The sequence below is a fragment of the Calonectris borealis genome, chromosome 20 (genome assembly GCF_964195595.1).
Source record: "Calonectris borealis chromosome 20, bCalBor7.hap1.2, whole genome shotgun sequence".
Lineage (NCBI taxonomy): Eukaryota > Metazoa > Chordata > Aves > Procellariiformes > Procellariidae > Calonectris > Calonectris borealis.
This window is the reverse complement of record NC_134331.1, coordinates 4,747,093-4,766,901: the sequence shown is the minus strand read 5'-3', so window position 1 is coordinate 4,766,901 and position 19,809 is coordinate 4,747,093. Positions and strand designations below refer to the sequence as shown.

The 19,809-nt window shown below is 40.9% G+C and overlaps 3 protein-coding genes across 4 annotated transcripts in view; 2 read left to right on the top strand and 1 right to left on the bottom strand.

Annotated features, from left to right (window-relative positions):
* The window catches only part of ATAD5 (ATPase family AAA domain containing 5), an 18,283-nt gene extending 10,190 nt beyond the window's left edge, over nt 1-8,093 (top strand). The window contains 9 exon segments of the mRNA XM_075170127.1: nt 180-249; nt 406-623; nt 1,493-1,586; nt 1,820-1,884; nt 2,821-3,001; nt 4,332-4,519; nt 4,816-5,654; nt 6,810-6,974; nt 7,165-8,093. Of these exon segments, the coding sequence (XP_075026228.1) occupies nt 180-249; nt 406-623; nt 1,493-1,586; nt 1,820-1,884; nt 2,821-3,001; nt 4,332-4,519; nt 4,816-5,654; nt 6,810-6,974; nt 7,165-7,243 (1,899 nt within the window). The 3' untranslated portion in view covers nt 7,244-8,093.
* A 449-nt stretch (nt 8,094-8,542) lies between these two features.
* TEFM (transcription elongation factor, mitochondrial) lies at nt 8,543-11,295 on the bottom strand. The gene is given in 4 exon segments (XM_075170126.1): nt 8,543-9,221; nt 9,223-9,420; nt 10,579-10,943; nt 11,283-11,295. Coding segments are annotated over 4 exon segments (699 nt in total). The 3' UTR covers nt 8,543-9,098.
* On the top strand, nt 11,180-19,320 carry ADAP2 (ArfGAP with dual PH domains 2). Of its 2 annotated transcripts, XM_075169581.1 has the most exons (10): nt 11,180-11,448; nt 12,672-12,802; nt 13,490-13,581; nt 13,716-13,801; nt 14,153-14,262; nt 14,938-15,084; nt 15,816-15,899; nt 16,280-16,342; nt 17,627-17,704; nt 18,321-19,320. In XM_075169581.1, the coding sequence occupies exons 1-10, from the start codon at nt 11,355-11,357 to the stop codon at nt 18,537-18,539; spliced, it is 1,104 nt and encodes a 367-aa protein (XP_075025682.1). In that variant the 5' UTR covers nt 11,180-11,354; the 3' UTR covers nt 18,540-19,320. The 2 variants fall into 2 exon arrangements, with proteins under 2 accessions (XP_075025682.1, XP_075025683.1); XM_075169582.1 differs by lacking the exon at nt 11,180-11,448 and having other exon boundaries at nt 12,685-12,933.
* Nucleotides 19,321-19,809: the final 489 nt, after the last annotated feature.

Here is a 19,809-nt window from a genome sequence, read left to right as displayed (position 1 = left end):
TAATATTGGAAGGTATATTTCTAAATGTTTCATGGGATCGGGAAGTCTTAAAGACAAGTTTTTAGAGAGGAAATAATGTATTTGGACACCCAGTGTTTTTGCACAGACAGTACGGAGGAATGCATGAGCAAAGTGCTGGATTGAATTGGGGTAATTGGGTCTAGTCCTTGTCTTTTCAGACAGTCATATTGCACTGTCCTGAAGGACTTATCTACTCCGTGCCCCTGAGACATCATAGGTCACAAACAGGTTAGGTGCAGAATTAATTCTATAAATAGTCAGCCCTTCACCAAACAGTGTTGAATTCCCAAGAAATTTCTTGCAATTTTTTTTAAACAAGAGACACAGAAAAGGATGTAGGTCAGATTTCTAAGTTTTCGTGTCAGTGTAGATTTTCTTAAGCAGTTTACACATGGGATGTTTTTGAAACGAGTGTCTATAGATTGCACGTTAAATGGTTTCCGTCCTCCTTTACTTCCTGCTCAATTCTTTGCCCATGTACAGGAAATACTCAGAATTCACATGAAGAAAAGAAAGATGCTCATATTAAGTCAATAAACAAAGAAGTAGAAGGAGGAGAACACAACAGAAAAAGTGCAACATCTCTCATTCTTTTTGAAGAGGTAAAATTCATGTGAAATATATTGATGTGAGCAATATGTCATACCATTATGTTTAAGGAGCTTAACTTTTTTTTCCCCTTCGTCCTTGAGACTTCTAGGTAGATTCAAGTGTGAGGATTGTCAACTTCTTAAAAATTAATTGAATGTTTGATGATTTCATCCTCATGAGTACTTTTCTTAACCATGGATCGTTATTTTAAAAGATAGATGATAGTTTCTTTATCAACAGTTGTTCACTGTTAGAACAGTTTGCAGGATTCTGCTAATTTAATTCCTTTGATTATGCCAAAAGTGTTGGTTTATAAATTTACACTACTTACATGCACGGAGATACTTTAAAAGTCACCATTAACACCCCAGTAATTACAATATCTAAGCCCACATTAGATATTGCCCAAAAATGTCGTTGAGTCTTAAACTAAGAATACAAAATTGCAGCCAAGAATGTAATTTTAAGTAAATAAAGGAGGTATAGCAATTATGCCAACTGTTGGTTGATCCTACAGATCACTGGTGCAACTCTATTAAAAAGAAAAAAGCAAATTTCAAAGCCACCTGGACATGGTCCTGGACAGCCTGCTCTAGGTGACCCAACTTGAGCAGGGGGGTTGGACATGTTGACCTCGAGGTCCCTCCAACCTGAGCCAGTCTGTGATTTTTGTAAGCTTCAGCACGGAAGACTGTGATCAAAGAGTTGTATGCTAACAACTGACCTTTACCTGAAGCTTGTATGCTGTCGTTGCCCATGCATGTTCAAGAAACCTGTATTAATGTTAAGTCTTGCTCAGTCGCTAACAGTATGACTGCATTCACAGCTTGTAGCTATTGTTAAAGCTATTGATGTTTTGCACTTCATTTGTTTCCTATAGGTAGATATAATATTTGATGAAGATGCAGGATTTCTAAGTGCAATAAAGACATTCATGGCAACTGCAAAGAGACCTGTAATTCTTACTACCAACGGTGAGTAGTGTTTGTTACAGTAATTAGGCTTTACAGACAGAAGAGCCTCTTTTAGTAAGATGGTTTAAATCGTGATGGTTGAATACAGCTCCTAGATGTAAAATTAAATGAGTGGAGACTATAAAGCAAGTATTTTAGTATTTGAATAAAGATACTGGTTGCTCTAATGGGTAAAGAAAATAATTAGTTTTGAACATAACATCATGACAGTTCACTGATATCTCTTTATATAGATCCAACATTCAGCTTAATGTTTGATGGCTGTTTTGAAGAGATCAACTTTAGAACCCCTTCCTTGGTAAGTCTGTGTTTGGAAATGCAGATACATCCTAAGCAAGTAATTGTCAGGTAATTTAAGTTTGAAATTTAAATGTTGGTGTAGGTTTATATTTATCTGATGTAATATATCTGTTTCATCAGAAGACTATTTCTTTGGGTTTTGTGCAAGGATGTGTAGGATGTATTTATCTTTCCATGCAGAATTTTTGTTACTAGCCTGGAAGATTTATTTTCTTAACCATTTAGTATTTGAGAGAATTAAAATAAGAACATCACTTCATCACTTAAATTAGTTTTTAGGATGTAGTAAATAATTTCATAGATGATATATCTAATAGTTTTGATCTGAAGGCTGACTATGCCAGTATTGATTCGTTCATTAAAAAGTATAGGAACTATTCTAGAAATATTATGGGTTATACCTTTAATAACACTAAACACTAGTATTCTGTATAGCAAATAGTTTTATTTGCAACTATGTATTATATGAAAAATCTAAATAAATGAGAATCAGAAGGAGCTAATCTTTGAGAAGGGGAATTTTTTTAATGTGAAACTGAAAATCTTTTGGACTACCAGATGATTGCAGAGTTGAAAGAAAGAAAGAAAAACCTTTAAAGTAAACATAGTTCACTAAAACCTGTTCACTGGTGATGAGAAGCAAGGTGTATGTGGTTTCAGGAACATAGGCAGAATGTGTGTGTTTTGTTTGGTTTTAATGAGTTGAATTTCTAAATTTAACTTAATTCTCTGATGTGGCCTGTTTAGATTTGGTACAGTATTCTGCTTTTCTATCGAGGTTTTAATGTAACTGTAATCTAATTTAATAAACTAATCTTCAGTATTAAAAGGAAAAATGTATTGCAAGCATAAATAGAATAATTTGTTTCTGTGTGACTATTGAGTCTGATTGGTAAGAGTTGTTTTCAGTGGTCTTTGTCTAACTTCTGTTTAGATAAATGCTGCTAGCTATCTTCAAGTGCTGTGTCTGGCTGAGAATCTACGAACAGATGTAAAAGACTTAGCTGCTCTGTTAACCACAAATAACTGTGATATCAGACGAAGTGTTCTCTACTTACAATTTTGGGTTAGAAGTGGAGGTGGATGCTTGAAAGACAAATGTTTGGCACATCATGGTAGGTTGATTTAATTTAATTAAAAAAAAAATTCTCCATTTTAACATGAATTTGATTAAATCAAACCATTCTTAGACATGTATGAATAGATGGTAACTTTCTGTAAGACTCCTAAACATTTGGGTAGAGTTTTGAGGGGCTTTTTTGGCTACTTCAAAGCCTTGTATATATGCGTAAGGAACTAAAAGTTTTCTTTTTATTGCACCTGTTTATTACGTATCATTATGGTACTTAATTATCTCCCTTTCCTCTTCTGAGTAGCTGTCGTGGTTTAACTCCAGCCGGCAACTGAGCACCACACAGCCACTCGCTCACCCTCCCCCTGGTGGGATGGGGGAGAGAATCGCAAGAGTAAAAGTGAAAGAAAAGAAAAAAAAAAAACCACCACCAAACTAAAACAAACTTGTGGGTTGAGATAAGAACAGTTTAGTAATTGAAATAAAACAAAATAGTAGTAGTAATAATAATAATGATAAGAAGAATATACAAAGCAGGTGATGCACGATGCAGTTGCTCACCACCCGCCGACCAGTGCCCAGCCAGTCCCCGAGCAACAGCCCTCTGGCCACCTTTCCCATAGCTTATATACTGAGCATGACGTCATAGGGTATGGAATATCCCTTTGGGTCAGCTGTCCCGGCTGTGCCCCCTCCCAGCTTCTCGCTGGCAGGGCATGAGAAGCTGAAAAGTCCTTGACTAGCGTAAGCACTACTTACCAACAACTAAAACATCAGTGTGTTACCAACATTATTTTCATACTAAATCCAAAATACAGCACTATACCAGCTACTAGGAAGAAAATCAGCCAAAACCAGGACAGTAGCAAAATTGGGCAGAGCAGGGAGCCAGTAGTAGTTTTCCTTCAACTCAGAGTTTGCAGTTCTTTATCCATTTAGCTGAGTTGTAGGTAATTCACCTAGAAGAAGCAGAACTGAAAAAAGGAGAAAAATTGGACATCTAGCAAGCAGGCAGCAAGGGTAAGAACTTGGTCCCAAAGCATACAGGAAGGATCTTCAAGAGGTGTGGGTGAGTGAGACTGCGTGTGAGCGAGCGACAGAGAGACTAGCGGGACATAAAAGGAAGAAGAGACCATTTCAAATGGTTACTTGCAAAGAAGGGAGAGCGGGCAGATTGGTACGCTGAAAGAAATGAAATGGGAATGATGAACAGGGATGGGGATGACAAATTTCAGTCGCTATATTCATTCAGAACTGCAGCAAGAGGCAACAGTTATGGTATCCTTTATAAAAGGAATTGAGGCAAAGAGGGGAAAAATCAATTTCATGATGCAATTGTTTCTTTTCAAGTAAAGCATGTTATCTTTGTGCAGGAGGAGATGAGACAAATAAAGCAGATCATGTAATTCATTCTGAAAAGACTACTGATTCCAAGATTGATTTTTCTCAAGCTGATGCATGTCTTCAGGAGTTTCCAAAATGTGATACGGGCTGTGTAGAGACATTGCTTGGCCTTAAGAATATCCTGTTGCCTTCAGAAGATCTGTTTACATTTCTTAAGGTATTTTTGTAGTTGACTAGCTAATACTTTGAATGATTGCAAGATAATTGAGTATAATCATCACTATGAATAGCATCTTCTTAGAAGCAAATCTCTTTGAAAAGGTTTGTTGTAGAAATTAGGGGATTCTGTTGTTACTAACCAAAATCTGAACTGGGGCAGTGTCCCACAAGCAAAACAGTCCCTTGCCTCATAAACACAAAGCCAGGAGTATGAGATTTTCTGTAACAACATTTTTATTTTTTAAAAAATTATTTTAATGTATTAATAAATTTTTCACAATTACTATTTTACAGCACAAAATCACAACCATGGAGAAATGGAATAAATTGATGCAACTTCTCACAGAATTCCAGATGAAGAAGGTGGATTTTATATATAGTAATCTTGAACTTATTCTTCCCTTACCAGTGCAAGTTCTTTCAAACCAATCTGAAGCCTCTAACTCTATACTTGAAAGGACTACCATATCTGTATTTTCTTCGAAAAACAGATCTACTAACAGTTATTGCTCTGGAAAAAGTAGCCTTGGAAAAAAGTCTAAAAAGACAAAGAACCAGAAAAGGCTTGATATATTGGATGATAGTGACTTATTTGATCCTGGACTGAACTATTCAGCTGAATTCATAACTTTGCCATCGGATAGTCCTACATCATGTGCTGAAGTGAATAAAGAGGAATCCAAACTGTTGATGAATAAAGAAGAAAAAGAAATTAAAACTAAAACCTCAGCAAATGAGAAAAGGTCTGCTCTTGTTTTCCAGTGTCTGAATTCACTGACTGAATTTGTGGAGCACATGTCTTTCTTGGATTGCTGTGTAAAAACTAACACCAAGGAACCAGTGGAGTTTTCTAAAGATGAAGGATTTAATTGGACAAATGGCAAAATCAAAAATGGTCTTTGCGATGAATTCAGTATAGAAAATACTGATTGGTGGAGTTCCCAGAGCTGCAGTGAAATAAAAGCAGCTATTGAGGCGCTCAGTTTTAACAAATGTTCTGTTAATATTTCACAAAACTTGGAATCCTCTTTGAGTACCAGTAACACACCTGAAAGTGATCAACTGGAGGGGCTTACTTTGCATATTTCAAACACAAGAAGTTATGTGTCCTTCAATCAGTCGGCTGATTCAAGGTAAGACTTTGCTAATATTTCTGGAATATAATACAGTTATTTGTCAAGAAAAGCATTTCACAGGGTGTAGGACTGTTTCAGATACTATGTATACACATTCATACAAAGGTGAACATGTCAGTATGTCTCAAAACAGTGGAATACGTTGTTCACTTTGCTTAGATTAACTGCTTGGCAATCTCTGCAAAAAGTCACTTTTGTTTGAATAGCCCAACTATAATGTTATTTAGGAATGGTAGCCTTAATCTGGTCTATTTACTTTAGAAATGAACAAACAAACACCACCACTACCCCCAAAAGAAAAAGAAAAGCCTAAAGGAATGGCTTTTTCAAGACAGACAGGTGGACTGAAATGGATTCTGCAAGTACTAGACATGCAAATTTTTCATCCAGTGCCTGGTCATATTGAGTCTCTATTAAACGCGTAGGTGTTGCTTGATGAAGACCTAACAAAATTCAGAGCAAAATTATTGCAATTTTTTTGTAGTAATTTATGCTAACGAAGAATAACCTTTAATATATTATAAAAGATCAAAGAATACATTGCTGCTAGCAAGTGTGGATATGAAAGATAGTTTTTAAGATAAACAAGTCATCATACATGAAATTGGCATAATAGGTGAATAAAACCTATTCACGTGTCTGAATAGGAAAATAGCTTAGACTTATTTCTGTAAGCCAGTACCCAAAGGAGGAATGTCAAAATGGAGCTAACCATCTAACCTGTGACCAAGTTTGGCGAATATATCATGAGTTATACACTGGATCTGATATTGACATTCTGGAAATACCAATCGTATGACGCTTCTTATTTTTAGAGACCACAGATGCTTTTGGTTACATTGTCTGACAGATGTACTAAACCTCACATATATAACTAGACTGTGAAGACCTCCCCAGATGAGACTCTGTAGTTAAGCTAAGAGCATTGGCCAAACAAACTACTGTCCCTCGTGTTTCTGTCTCTGAGTGCAGCTTCGTGATGCTGTGTAAGCAGCACACGATCAGCAGTTGCAGGCATCTAATCCATTGGGACGCCGTTTTGGACATCATTATGTTTAAGAGTTTTAAACGAGTGGATTTGATCTTAAAGGAACAAAATAGGGACTGCACATTCTTGAACAAGAAACAATAAAGCTTCATTCTCCATTTTAGCATTCACAAAAAAGCACAGAAGAGGCTGGCAGTCATCAGAACAGTATTTTCCAGAAGTCCTTTAAACCTGGGTAATAAGCAAGCCAGCATACTTGAATACCTCCCCACTCTTCGCAGTATCTGTAGGTCTGAGAAGCTTAAAGAGCAAGGGAAGACTAAGAGAAGGTAAGTTTTGGTTTTCCTAAATCTTGCTACATTTCAATTTACAAGGTAGTTAAGAATTTTAATAAAATATTTTGTCAAATAATTCTAGACAAGAAAGGTGAACGTTTGCCTCTTTAAATAATAAAAGTGTTGCCTCGTATTTGGAAATAACTTTGTTCTCTTATAGTCACTTTTATTTTTCTTTTTATAGGTTCTTGCATTATCTTGAAGGGATTCATCTTGAAATACCCAGACAAATGATAAATGATCTCTCTTTGGACTTTCCTTAAAATTGCTAACACCAGAAATACTTTGTGCCTAATGGTGGTATTCTCACCATAGTTTGATTTTTTTTTTTTAATTATTATTTTTTTACCACGTTATTTTATTGTATATTCAGAGCCATTTGTATATTAAATTTCTATAAGTATTTAAAATAATGTATATATCTGTTGTCATGATATTGCTCTCCACAACTGAAATGTGGGTTTGTTTGGTGCTTGTCCAATAAGTGCATTTATAACATTAAATGCACAAACTAATCAATGGGGACTACTTCATACTATCTTTCTCTGTAATTTGTATATCACATAGCATGAGTCCTTTTGTAAAGACCAACTGTCACAACTTCCACAGCAAAGTTGCTTTTTTCTGAGGAGACCATTTTATTAAAATAGGCTTGTTTCTTTCTGAATTTGCAGTTAAGTGTTAAATACTCCAGGGTGGGAGGGGGCAGGGAGAGGAGGAGATGCGTCTTCTAAAATGTAGATGACTAAAAACAAGTCTTTACAATAACGACAGAGTAACAAAGTTTTTACAAAGCACTATGCCTCAATGTACATATATTTGTATACATTCATTTAATTCCATTATTTACAGCTGTCAGATCTGCATGTTAATCTCCTAAAAAGGTAGAGAAATGATTACTGTAGCTCAAGATGGACTCAAAGATTTGGCAAGATTTTGTAAATAACAATTATTCCAGTGTTACTTTTGGTTTCAGTAATATTTAACTACTTCTAGTCTTGTATATTGTGTTCTATTTTTATACTTCATTTTGTATTTGACAAGACTTCAGCCTGATTATTTGTGATCGAATCTGTTTTTATACAACAATAAATTTGTGAGACTTTGCTACAATTCTGAATATTTCTGTTGTATGAAAAATAAGACTCCTAAGACTTAATGTTTTCAGTCCATAAAGATGATGTTTAAGGGTTTTTTAAATGGAAATATTTCAACCATGTACATTTCCACCTTTATATTGCAGTTGGACTGTTCTTCAAACTTTGGTGCCATGCAGAGGTACTCCGCTTACCTCACTGTTTCTGTAATGATAAGGAAGGCCATTTTCTAGTGCATTCTGTTCTCATCTTACATTTTTCATGTCTTAAAGATGTTTGGGAATGAGAAGTATTTATGAAAACAGTAAATTATTTTAAGCTTCTGTGTTGTAAATAATAATCTTTATAGCTTACTCTTTCAGGAGCCCAGAATTATCAAGTAAGAATGAAATAAAGTGGTGGCTGTTAAAATATTAATGGGTTGTATTGTTGTATCAGTGGTCTAAGCAACTCCTGTATGTTTTTTTTTGTAAAAGCAAATGAACAAAAATTTTTAAAAATTTTTAAAATAAAAAGGTAAAAGTATATGTGTTCATTGCTTTATAAAGGCAATCTCAATTTAACTAGATTACAGTGGGGACCGACAGAAAGTGGAAACAGGCCCTATAAAGTAGTAGTATTTTAGGAAATTCATTGATAATTTAAAAAATATAAAGTAGAAAGCAATGGGAGACAACTTACTTTTGAAGTCAACTCTCTGGTTCTAATAACCGCCTTAAGAATTTTTTTTTAATAGAATATCCAGGCTATGGTGTCCAAAAGGAGTCCAAAGGTAAGGTGGAATTTAAGTATTTCACTTCTTAATAAGATACTTGTGTGCAATTACCACATAAAAACAACTCAAGCCAGCTTGAATGAAAGATAATCTACTTGGGATGATTTATTTGAACTCTGATGAACTAGCAACTTTGCCTTTTTATGCATCAAGTATGAGCATCTTTTGTATGCTAGAAGAAAGCAAGTTTCCATGAGGCATGGGCTGGTTTTGAGGAAAAGAGATCTGGGGCTGGTTTTGATTAACTCAGCTTGAAAGGAAATGCTTCACAAGATCCATTCCAGTACTGCGGAAGTCTCCTACCTTTGATTCAAAATGTTTTCCTACAATAGTTTGGGCCCTGCTTAGTACTTTAAGCTGCCCATCTAGCTCGCTTATGTGTCTTATGTAGTAGGGCACACAACATTGCTTCCACAGTGTGAAAGTGTAATGTCAAAAAAAAAGAAGTGCTGCTCTTTGGAGCAGAAAACACCTTTTCTTCCAAAGCATAAAAATCAGCTTCAGGCATCTTGGGAATGACTGAAGATACCTGGAAAGGAAAAAGACAAAACCCATGCCTGCAATCTACCTAAACAAAAGAATTCAGTGAAACCAGAAGTTAAAAAACCCTGGAGTTTCACAATGACTCTACACCCTATTTAAGCAGTAGTTATTACTAGGTGTACAATAATTTAAAAACAACAAACATGTTGTTCTTGTGGAAATTTCAGTCAAGTTTCAAGCTTTTCTTTCTTTTTACAGTCATTCCACTATTGCTTTCTAGAATGTAAATGAAGGTGACGTTATTCTACAATCCCATGAGTAATACAGAAAAAAGCAGTTAAGCCTTAGGCGTGTTCTTGCAAGCATATGCTGTATTAATAGTAATGCAGAGTAGAAGTAGGAGGATGGAAAGATCCCTTTACAAGCAAGACTATCTCAGTCTTTGTAAAAGTCCTGAAACAGGGCAAGATGTATCTTGACAGCTGAGGGCTGGGAAGGACGTGTCCCTTGCAAGTTGCAGAAGACGCTGAAGCTCAGCCATCTGAGTATGACACTCAGAAAAATCATGGGGCTACTGACCACTGTGGTTTTTTGGTGGTGGGTTTATAGGTTGTCTTGAATATAAATAAACATTTTGCAAATGTCATACAGATTCTCTCTTACATTTTACAGAATTTGTGAGGACACCACAAAGATTAAGCTAGCAAAAGAGCTTCAATGTATGGCTTGCAAGAAAATGATTTTCGGAGAAAATTAAATCAATGTTTATATTGTAGTATAGCACAGTCCTTAAAGGGTAAGTGCTAAAAAGAGAGATTTAATGTAGGTAGTTGAACAATACTCAACTTTTCAGATACTCTGTTGCTGTTTGTTTCATGACTTCACAATATTTAAAAAAAAATAAAAGGTACAATGCTATTTAGTGCCTGAAAGGATGGAAAAAATGTGTCGGTACTTTCAACTGATAACACATCTCTAATATAGTATTTCATCTGCAAAGTAACTACACTGTTTTTACAAGATTGTAATAAACTTTACTAAAGAAGAATCACATATTATAGTGCACTATAGTAATGCAAGTTAACTATGCAAACTAAGTTTAACCTGAAACTGTAGTAAAATGAAAAATATTTTAATATCTTTCATCTATTTCTGATTTAATTAATCTTGAAAATTTTTCCCTTACCTTAAAATTTTCTCTTTTGTCTTTTTCTTTTCTTAGATAAACTGAATATTAAGTCACAGACTTTTTGACATCGGCTTTATCTTGAAAGAGGGACATTTTCATTAGGCTTTGCAAATCCTGACATGCTCCGTTTTCCCTGTGTTGAGTTATGCCGACAGGTTTTTTTCCTTGCAGCACCTTGGTGTCACACAGCTCCTCCTCAGATACCGTGTTGAGCACCCGCAGGCTGGCAGAGCTCCGCCGAGGAAGGCGTAACTCCCCTGCTGTCGGGCGTATCAATGCTTTGATCGATGCCTGGTGAGCGGATGCCGTTCTGTTAGCTAGCAGGCTTTTTAAAATTACTGTTTTTAGAGACAAACCTGAGGTGGAGTTGAGGCAAACCTGTAGGTGCGTGGATGAGCCCTCCTCCTGGAAACAGGACCCTTAGTAATGAATTTTCACAGCAGAAACTCGTAACTGGTTGGGGGAGGCTTATCCTAGCCTGATTCAGTGCTGTGCAAAGGAGAAGGCTTGCCTCGTAACGAGCCGTGGTACGGGGCTGCCGCGGTGCCTCACGCAGCGTCGGGGACAGGGACGGGCGGGTTCTCACCGGGCTGGCCCCGCCCGGCGCCGCCGCGGACCTTGGCGCGGAGCCGCGGGGCCGGAGCCGCCCCTCCGGGGGAGCCGCCGGCAGGAGGCGGCCTGAGGGGCGGCACAGCAGCGCCCGCCCGGGGGCGCGGGAGGGGACGGGGCGCCCCGCGGGGCCGGGGCCGCGGCCGCGCTCCAGTTCCTCATTTTCCTCCCGGGGCTGAGCCTCCCGCAGAGCTCCGCGCCGCGCCGAGCACCGAGCGGCGATGATGGACCGCGACCGCAACAAGACGCTGCTGCTGGAGCTGCAGAGGGCCGCCGGGACCGGGAATGGCCGCTGCGCCGACTGCGGGGAGCCAGGTAAGGGGGGCTCCGCCCGGCAGCGCGCCCAGCCCCGCTCCCCTCCGCCCCCCGCGCCCGCCCGGCGCGTTTCTGACAGGAAGGCGGGGGTGAGTGAGGGGCCTGCCGGGCCCCTCGGGCTGTGCCGCCGTCCAGGCGTCTGTCCATGCCCGGTCAGCCTCCCGGCGTGCTGGTCTCTGTTTCACTCGGTTCCTGAAAGCGGGGCCCGTCGTCACCTTTCGCTTCACGTACCACAGGAGGCGGGAGCAGGTGGTTTCCCGAGGCGGGCAGCACCCCGCGGTCCCGCTCCCGGAGGTGGCCGTTCAGGTGGGCCCTTCGGGGCTGCCGGGCGGTCAGGACACGGCTCTCCTCAGCCAGGCAGGGGCGGGAGCGGCGGCGGGAGCCCCACGGGAGGACAGCGTGGGACAGGAAGTGGCCTCAGCGCACCAGCAGCTTCCCCAGAGTTATTTGTAGACCGTGCACAAGGCCGGGGGAGGAGAGCGCGTGGGGTGGTTTTCTGGCTCTGGGGGGAATGTCTCTGCACTGGGGTTGGCGCAGAGAAAGGCACCGAAGAGCCTGCTGGAAAGCCCGCACCGGGCTGGCGCCCAGCGCTCCTTCGAGGTGGGAGTCACCCTCACCGAAGCGAGCGGTCGATCGGTAGCCTACAGCAGCTGAAAGAAGACGACAAGTAGCTTCTGTTTGACGTGATAAGGGAGAAGCGCAGGGTGACATGGCGAAAGGGGCTATCTAAGGAAATGGTCTTGCACTCAGAATGCCTCTAAGCATCGACTCCTCAAGGTCGCTTCAGGGGATGCAGCAGCAGGCAAAAGCAGGAGCTTTCGTGGGCAGTGGACACGGGTCCTCACTCTGGGTGGTGGTACTCTGTTGTCCTCTCGGTAGTGCTTACTGTCCACAACATCCTTCCATTGTTAATTCAGCAACAGCAGCTTTCCATGCAGGACTAATAATTAGCTGAGCTTTTACATCACCACTCGGCTGCCTGCACAGTGGCATTAATTTTTAAACAAATAGTCGGTGAAAGAGCCTACAAATGCAGGGGCCGCATTCTTCATTGGGGAAAGCCGATGTTCCTCTGAACACCGTGAAGTGACGGCCATAAACAGTGGAGTGGGTTTTGATGTATTATGTGTGAAGCCTGGGCTGTGCATCAGATGTGCTTGTTTGCCCTTGCCTGTGCTGTGCCTTTTCCCATATATTAGTTCATTCTCTGTGTTTGTATCTAGATCCAGAGTGGGCTTCTTACAAACTTGGAATATTCATTTGTTTGAATTGCTCTGGAATCCATCGCAATCTTCCTCAAATCAGCAGGGTCAAATCCCTTCGGCTTGACTTCTGGGAGAACGATCTTATAGAGGTACAAAGGAGAAAGCAGTAATTCACCTACTTTTCTCCACATTTCATCATAACCTCCTTTGCCTCATAATTCTTATGTCATCCACCATGGACAGAGGAACAAAGCCACACAGAGCCAAGTTAACTCCATGGGTAAATTTAGGGGTTTTTTTTATGATCTACTCAATCAAATTGTGTGATCATGTTTCTAACAGCCTGCAGTGTATGTTTTTTTTATAGCACACAGTAACTCTTCATTGTGGTTTAGAAGCCCACAGGTATTTCCAGATAGTATGTTCTATTCGGTAATCAACATACCCTTCTTGAGTATTGGTTCAGACTCTCATCTTTCAATTGAATTCTGTTAATAATATAATCACAGTTAATGTCTAGGAGGAGATGAAGGTATAGAGAGATCGTAAATATATTTTCTCCTCATTTGTTTTTGTTCTTTTAATCAACAACCACAATCTTGTGTTCCTTTCCATCTGGTTCAGAATTGTAAATACTGAAAAAGGCTCAGCCACCTAAAAAGTGCAAACTATAGTGCCAAAGAGAATTTATAAACATATGTAGAGATGCACTGAGAGTTATGGCGAGACTGAGAAAGAAGTTCAGTGCTCCCTTTGATACAAGTTTCATTTTATGTTCATGACGTGGTACTGATTTTGTAGTTGCACACGTAACTGTAACTTCTTTTGTATTTCAGTTTATGAAGAAGCATGGGAATCTCTGCGCCAAAGCTAAATATGAGGCGAAAGTCCCTCCCTACTATTACATCCCTCAGTCCTGTGATTGCTTGTAAGTTGATGATGTATTTACTGCTGCAGACCTTTATAGCTATTGAACTACTGCTTCCCTCTACAGGTCTCTTTGGTTGGTTGGTGAAAATAGAGTAGAGGCAGATCAGCTTTATCCATGTTTTCCTCTTTCAGGGTTTTAAGAGAGCAGTGGATTAGAGCTAAATATGAGCGTGAGGAATTTGTTGCCACCCGAGTCTGCCAAGATCCTTGTTCTGCAGGTAAAAGTTAGGATTGTCAGGGAAAAGGTGTTAGCCTTAAGGCCGACAGCACAGTGTTATGTTTGCAACTTTGAAGATCTTGAAGGTTGGCTTGTCATACTTGAACTGTTGGATGTGCAAGCCTTGCTCTGAGTCTAACTTTGAGAAGATGCTCCTAAGAAAAGGCACTTAGACAAATACAAGGGTGTATTCAGATCTTACAGCTCTCTAGTTCTCCACTGATTTTTTCATATGACGTGAAAATTCTCAAATGGAGAAGAGACTTGAAACTCTGTGCCACATCACCATTTAGATAAACAGTCCTGCTATTGTACTGCCCTTCTCTGACGCTTATCTTGGTCCGATCTGCAGGTAGCCGTGAAGGATTCCTCTGGAAGCGTGGACGGGAAAGCAGACAATTCCAGAAGAGGCGATTTCTCCTATCAGCAAGGGAAGGGCTGATGAAGTACTACACCAAAGAAGTGAGTTCCTCAGCCAGAGTTGGCTGTAGGTAGCTGGTCAACATCCATCCTCAGACCCTGCTCTTCACCAGCAAAAGCCAACATAAATAGCTTTGTGTCTAGTTTTGCAGCCAGGCAGCCCGTGTTTGGAGCAGCCCAGATGTTTCCCCATTAACATAAGTGGTATCTTAGGCAATTGCTCTTTTGGATTTAGCCCTTTTCCTCATCCCTTATCTTAACCTTGCAGCCTCCTTTTGCTTAGTGAACAAAGGAAATGGATATTGGCAGCTGAATAGCAAGATGAAGAAGAGCTCTGTTAGCAGCTGTTACCTCTTTTATTACCAAAATATTGTCTCATCAACTGCTATAGCATCATCCTCAACATGTCTCCCTTCTGTGGGAGAGTGTAGCTAATTGTTCTCCAACTGTAAGGCTGGAGATAGATCCCATCCCTTGCAGTTCAGACACATGCCTCTCAAATAGCAACCCAGCATTTGTCAAGGAAAGGGAGTCACTCTTTGCAAGTGATTGTATGTAGCATGTAATTAAGGCTTTATATTTCAGGTATATCCAATATTCAGATATTTTAGGATGCCTGCTTTCTCTTCAGTAGGGATCTAGTTCTCATACAGCTCATCTGTCTTCCATTACTTTCCCTGCGAGCACATTAATACAATGATGCTTTTTATTTCACAGTCCAGAGGTCCAAAAGCCATTATCAGCATTGAGAATCTGAATGCAATGTTCCAGACAGAGAAAATCCAACATGTTCATGGGCTGCAGATCACATACAACACAAATGGTCAAACAAGGAACCTCTTTGTCTATCACGAAAGTGGAAAGGTGAATACCATGGAGATTTTGGAATTAGCAAGACGTTTCGATGTTGGATCTATATTTTGGAAGAGATACCCTGTTTCTGCAGGATCTGGTTTTATTTTAAGTCACTATGACTTGTGGAATATAGAAAGTTGCAGAATTTGACACTAATAACTGTAACATCTTGTTCCTGTTCTGTTGGGGCATATATTCAACTTCACACCCTGAATAGTCTTAAGGCCTCAGTGGGGCACATATGTAAACCTCTGTAAGGTAACTGCCTAATGGTTTTATACAATTCTGTGGTTATATTCTTTGAAGCCTTCTTGACACGCATAGAAAATATTGTTGTTCTGCATTATTTCCAAGCAAACAATGATAATTTTAAGAAGTATGTTTACGGGTTTTGTTAGATTTCTCTTTCTTCCCTTGCCATAGTTCTCATGTCTTTCCAGGTGCAAAGGTTTTTAAACAATCCATAACTGAATCAATTGAAAAAGCCTGTGTGCACAGACTTGGGTGACTGTCCATGCTGAGATTGTCTGGGACCTCCCTGGAGGGGCATTTTTGAATTCTTTTGGAGGCTCAGTGTTTTTCAGGTGTCTGAGACAAGTCACTGACTCTCTCTGCCCCTTGGGGAGAAAGTAATCTTTGCAAAGAGGTCACAAGGAAGGAGAAAGGCATTTTGGAGAGGCAGCCCTCTTATTCCTTCTTGTTATTCTTGTCTTTATGTTTGTATTTGCTGTTTTCCCTAGGAGATTGTTGACTGGTTCAATGCCATTCGGGCGGCACGTTACCATTATCTCAGAACAACCTTCCCAACTGTCCCTGAGCCTGAGGTGAGAACTGAACAGGGCTTGAAGCAGTCTATGCAAACATAGCATGGGAAAACAGTTTCTCACTTCTTCTGCCAGAGTCAGGTGCTCAAACAGCAGCATATAGGTCTTGGGAATGGACAGAAGAGGTAGAAGGGCCCCACTGGATAACATGCAAAAACGTAGTCAACATTTAAGGCCTAAAAGTCTCCATGTGGTTCTTATAAAGTGTAATCTTTTAAAAATCTTATGTTCCTTCTTATTTCAGACTTCCCTTTACTGAGCAGCCAAAAAAAACCCAAGCCCCAAAAGCCAAAATTGATGGTGATTAGCTTGACAGAAACAGAACAGAAAAGCAAGCTTGAATGAGACAGACTTTTTTTTGTGTCTTTGTGTTCTCCTAGCTCATACCCAGGATCACAAGAAATTATGTCAAAGAAGGATATATGGAGAAAACAGGACCAAAAGTAAGTGCATATTTGGCTGTACGCAAACAGGATTATTCCAGATGGAGAATGTCTGATAATTCTATGATATTTACTAGTAAACAATTTGTTGAGTGACTATATGCTTCCTCGGTCGATAAAAGACATTATATTCAAGCCTATCGTTCTTTAGAATCATGTTTTATTTTGTGTGGAAAATAAGACTGGGAAGAAGAATCCTCCTTGAAGAGTAAGCAAGATGGATTAGCTGGCAGTGGACGTGCAAAGTACTGTTACGCAACGCTAGACGGATTGCTGTATCTGCTAACTGCAGCTCAGAACTGCAGCTCCTGCTAGCACAGAACATCACATGCTGACTCCCCTACTTCCCTGTTTCTCTTAAAGTCAGTAGCACATAAGTCACATCTGCTTATAGCAGCAAAGTATGATTGAGCAAATTCTCCACAGTGAAACCTATGGTTTGGTTCGGTTTTTGTGGGAAAGTATTTGGGCCACTACTCCTTGGAACAGGAGAGGGAGATTTCAGGCTCTGCTGAAGGAGGAGATAAAGGTCTGAGGTCTTGTTTGAACATTGCCACTTCTTGCCTTGCTGTCCTCTGTGCGAACCACGATCGAAAGTCCCATTAAAAAGTTCAGTGGTATAATGCTGATATTGAATATGCTGGGGTTTCGGCCCAGCTCAGTGCTAGTGTCCCAATACATCTTCCTGCAGGTACTTGCACAGAGAATACTCACAGCTACAAGCATGTATGTTTTTCTCCTGAAGCCTAAATTCTGCTCAAATTGAAGTGAGCCCTAGAAGAGGACCCTTCAGTTCAGCACGGAGCAATGAATAGCTCAGGGAATGATCAGATGAGTGTAGTTGATGGAATTGGCACTTTTAAAAAACCTTCCATTTGTCCCTGCCATTGTGCATCCCGTCATGCTAGGGACAACCCCCCAAACAAAAATGCTGAAATTGATTGCACACTCTCCTCATTATCGCCACTGGCCCAGGGATCATTCTCTGCAGTGCTTTCAATTAATCCATTTGCTGTAACTTTCTTAATGCTGGTACTTTGGATCACTGGTAGAACCAAACTTCCATGCTTTACCCAAAGGATTGTCATTGAATGCAAATGTTTAGTTTGAACCCAGGGAGAAGGGAGCTGAGGGCTGCACACACTCTTTACCGTTACCAGTTGCAGGAATGAATGAAACTGAACTCGAGCTCCGGTCATTTAAGCAGTCCAGGGATCTGCCTTGAATAGGCCGAACTCCCCTTTGGGACTTGGTCTTTAAAGAACTTCTAACATCTCCTTGCAGCAGAAGGAGGCCTTTAAGGTGCGCTGGTTTTGCCTGGATTCTCAAGAAAGGAAACTGATGTACTTTAAAAATCCACTGGTAAGAGGAGTGTTCTTCGCTATTCCACAAGCCCCTTCATGAAGTCGGGTGGGGAGGAAGGGTCTGTTCTCATCCTGCTCTTTCAGTGGCTGCGCAAGACTGAAGCAAGCTCAGTCTCAAGAGCTCATCTCCCTTGTCAATGGATCTCTTTGAAGCTGAGCTGTTTGGGAACTCTGGCCCTTGCTGTCCTCTGTGGCGGTGAGGAAGATCTAAGTCTTTTAAAAGTAGCTGCTACTGCCTGTAGCGTTTATAGCCCACTCTCTCCCAGCCCTATTGCCATTGTGCCTGTTACCTTAGGCAAATGAGCAATATACCAATAAGAGGCTTGGCAGCCTCAATATGCTGCTTCCTAGCACTGCTCTAGCCACGAGAATATCTTTCCTCGCTTCTTCCGAACACCCACCAACCAGCTCTGTAAGGATGGGTCCCTACCTCCTCCTTCTGAGCATGCCCATGAGTGTAAAAAGAACTCCAGCGTGTTTCCTGCTGCCTGTCACCAAATCGGTGTCCCCTTCACGCATCCCCAGTTCCTGCTCCACGTCAAAGGATAGAACAGTGTCTGCTGGAGCTGCACTGTCCACTGGCTAATGGCTGTCTTCTGCTTCCTTCTTTCTAGGATGCATTTGCACAGGGCCAGGTTTTTATTGGAAGGATGGATGAGGGATATGAAGTACGAGCTGGCTTGCCCCAGGGAGTCCGGGTGAAGAAGAGGAAACCAGCGATCACTGTGGTCACGCCAATGAGAGAGTTTGTGTTTATATGTGAGAACGACAGGGAGCAGAGGGAGTGGATAGACGTCTTAAATGGAGTCATTGCCCAGCCTTTGACTGGTTAAGACTAGCACTGAATTCTGGTGAACTGCACTTCTTGGGCTCTGTTCAGCACTGCTCTGTGGCCTCTTTCTGTTGGCAAGGATGGTGCTCAAGGCCCTGCAGTCACTCTAGTACAAAGGGCTTCTTCCTTCCAACAGCCACAGGCACAGGAAGGATGGCAACAGAGAAATGAATAAGAGGGAGTGCAGATGTTCAGAAATTATCTGTGCCCCTGCAGAACCTTGCTTGAAGTGCCTTCTCTCTTCCTACCCTTCTCTGCTTTTGAGCAGAGGAGGCCTTCCCAGCCTGACGTAGGGATGAATCTTCCAGTGTTGTCTTACGGAAAAAAAACCAAAGTCAATGGATGAAGTCTAACCCCAGAAGGGCTGGCATGCATTTCCTTGAGGACTCCTGCAGGTGCTGTTATATCAGATCCTCCTTTTCTTGCCTTTGTCTGATGTCAGAAGGACTCCTGAAGGATGTACTTGACAATCCAGCCAGTGGCATATAACCTGCTGGTGAACAGGGTCATCTGTTGCATAAGTACATAAGGACAGTGACCAAGAGGCAAAGATATCATCTCTTACCAGGAAGGGTGTCCTGTTGGATAGATCTAAGATATCAATTCATGCTGGAGTCACTGGATGTCCTTCTCAAGGAGGAGCAGAGTAAGGTAGCTACACTCCACCTGGCTGCAGCTTCTGTCCAGATAGGGACATGGTTGTTTTCAACAGAGTGGGTTTAATGTTTTTACAGTGTTACATTTCTGGCACAGTAAAAAATAAAAGTCGAGTTTGAATTGTGGAGGATACTATAATGGAATCACTCTAATGACAAATACTCCTAGCTCCTTGCTTTCAACAGTCTCTGCTGTTTGACTTTTTTTATGAGTGGCAAATCCAACATGTGAAGACCAATTTTTTCCAAAGCAACCCCACATAGTGCCCCAGCAAACACATCATGAGTACAGGATGAATGTACGCTGATCTGTCTCACCTCCTAAAAAACAGCTGAAGTTTAATGAGCTTGATTAGTCTGAGCACTGAAAGGCAGAAACTAGTTTTTAAAGTGTTATCTTCAGTGACTTGGTTGAGGACACTAAATGAATGAGGACCAGCGCTGGAAGTGGAGGGTGAGAGTGCCTCCTAATCAGGTACCACTTACATCCATCCTGTGCAGGAATTGGTGAAGATTTGCATTGGCTGATACAGTGCACTGAGTATGTTCTTGCCTCAGGACCAAGGCTGAGATTTGGTTCTACGAAGCAGCCAGTCATTCAGATATTTAATTCTT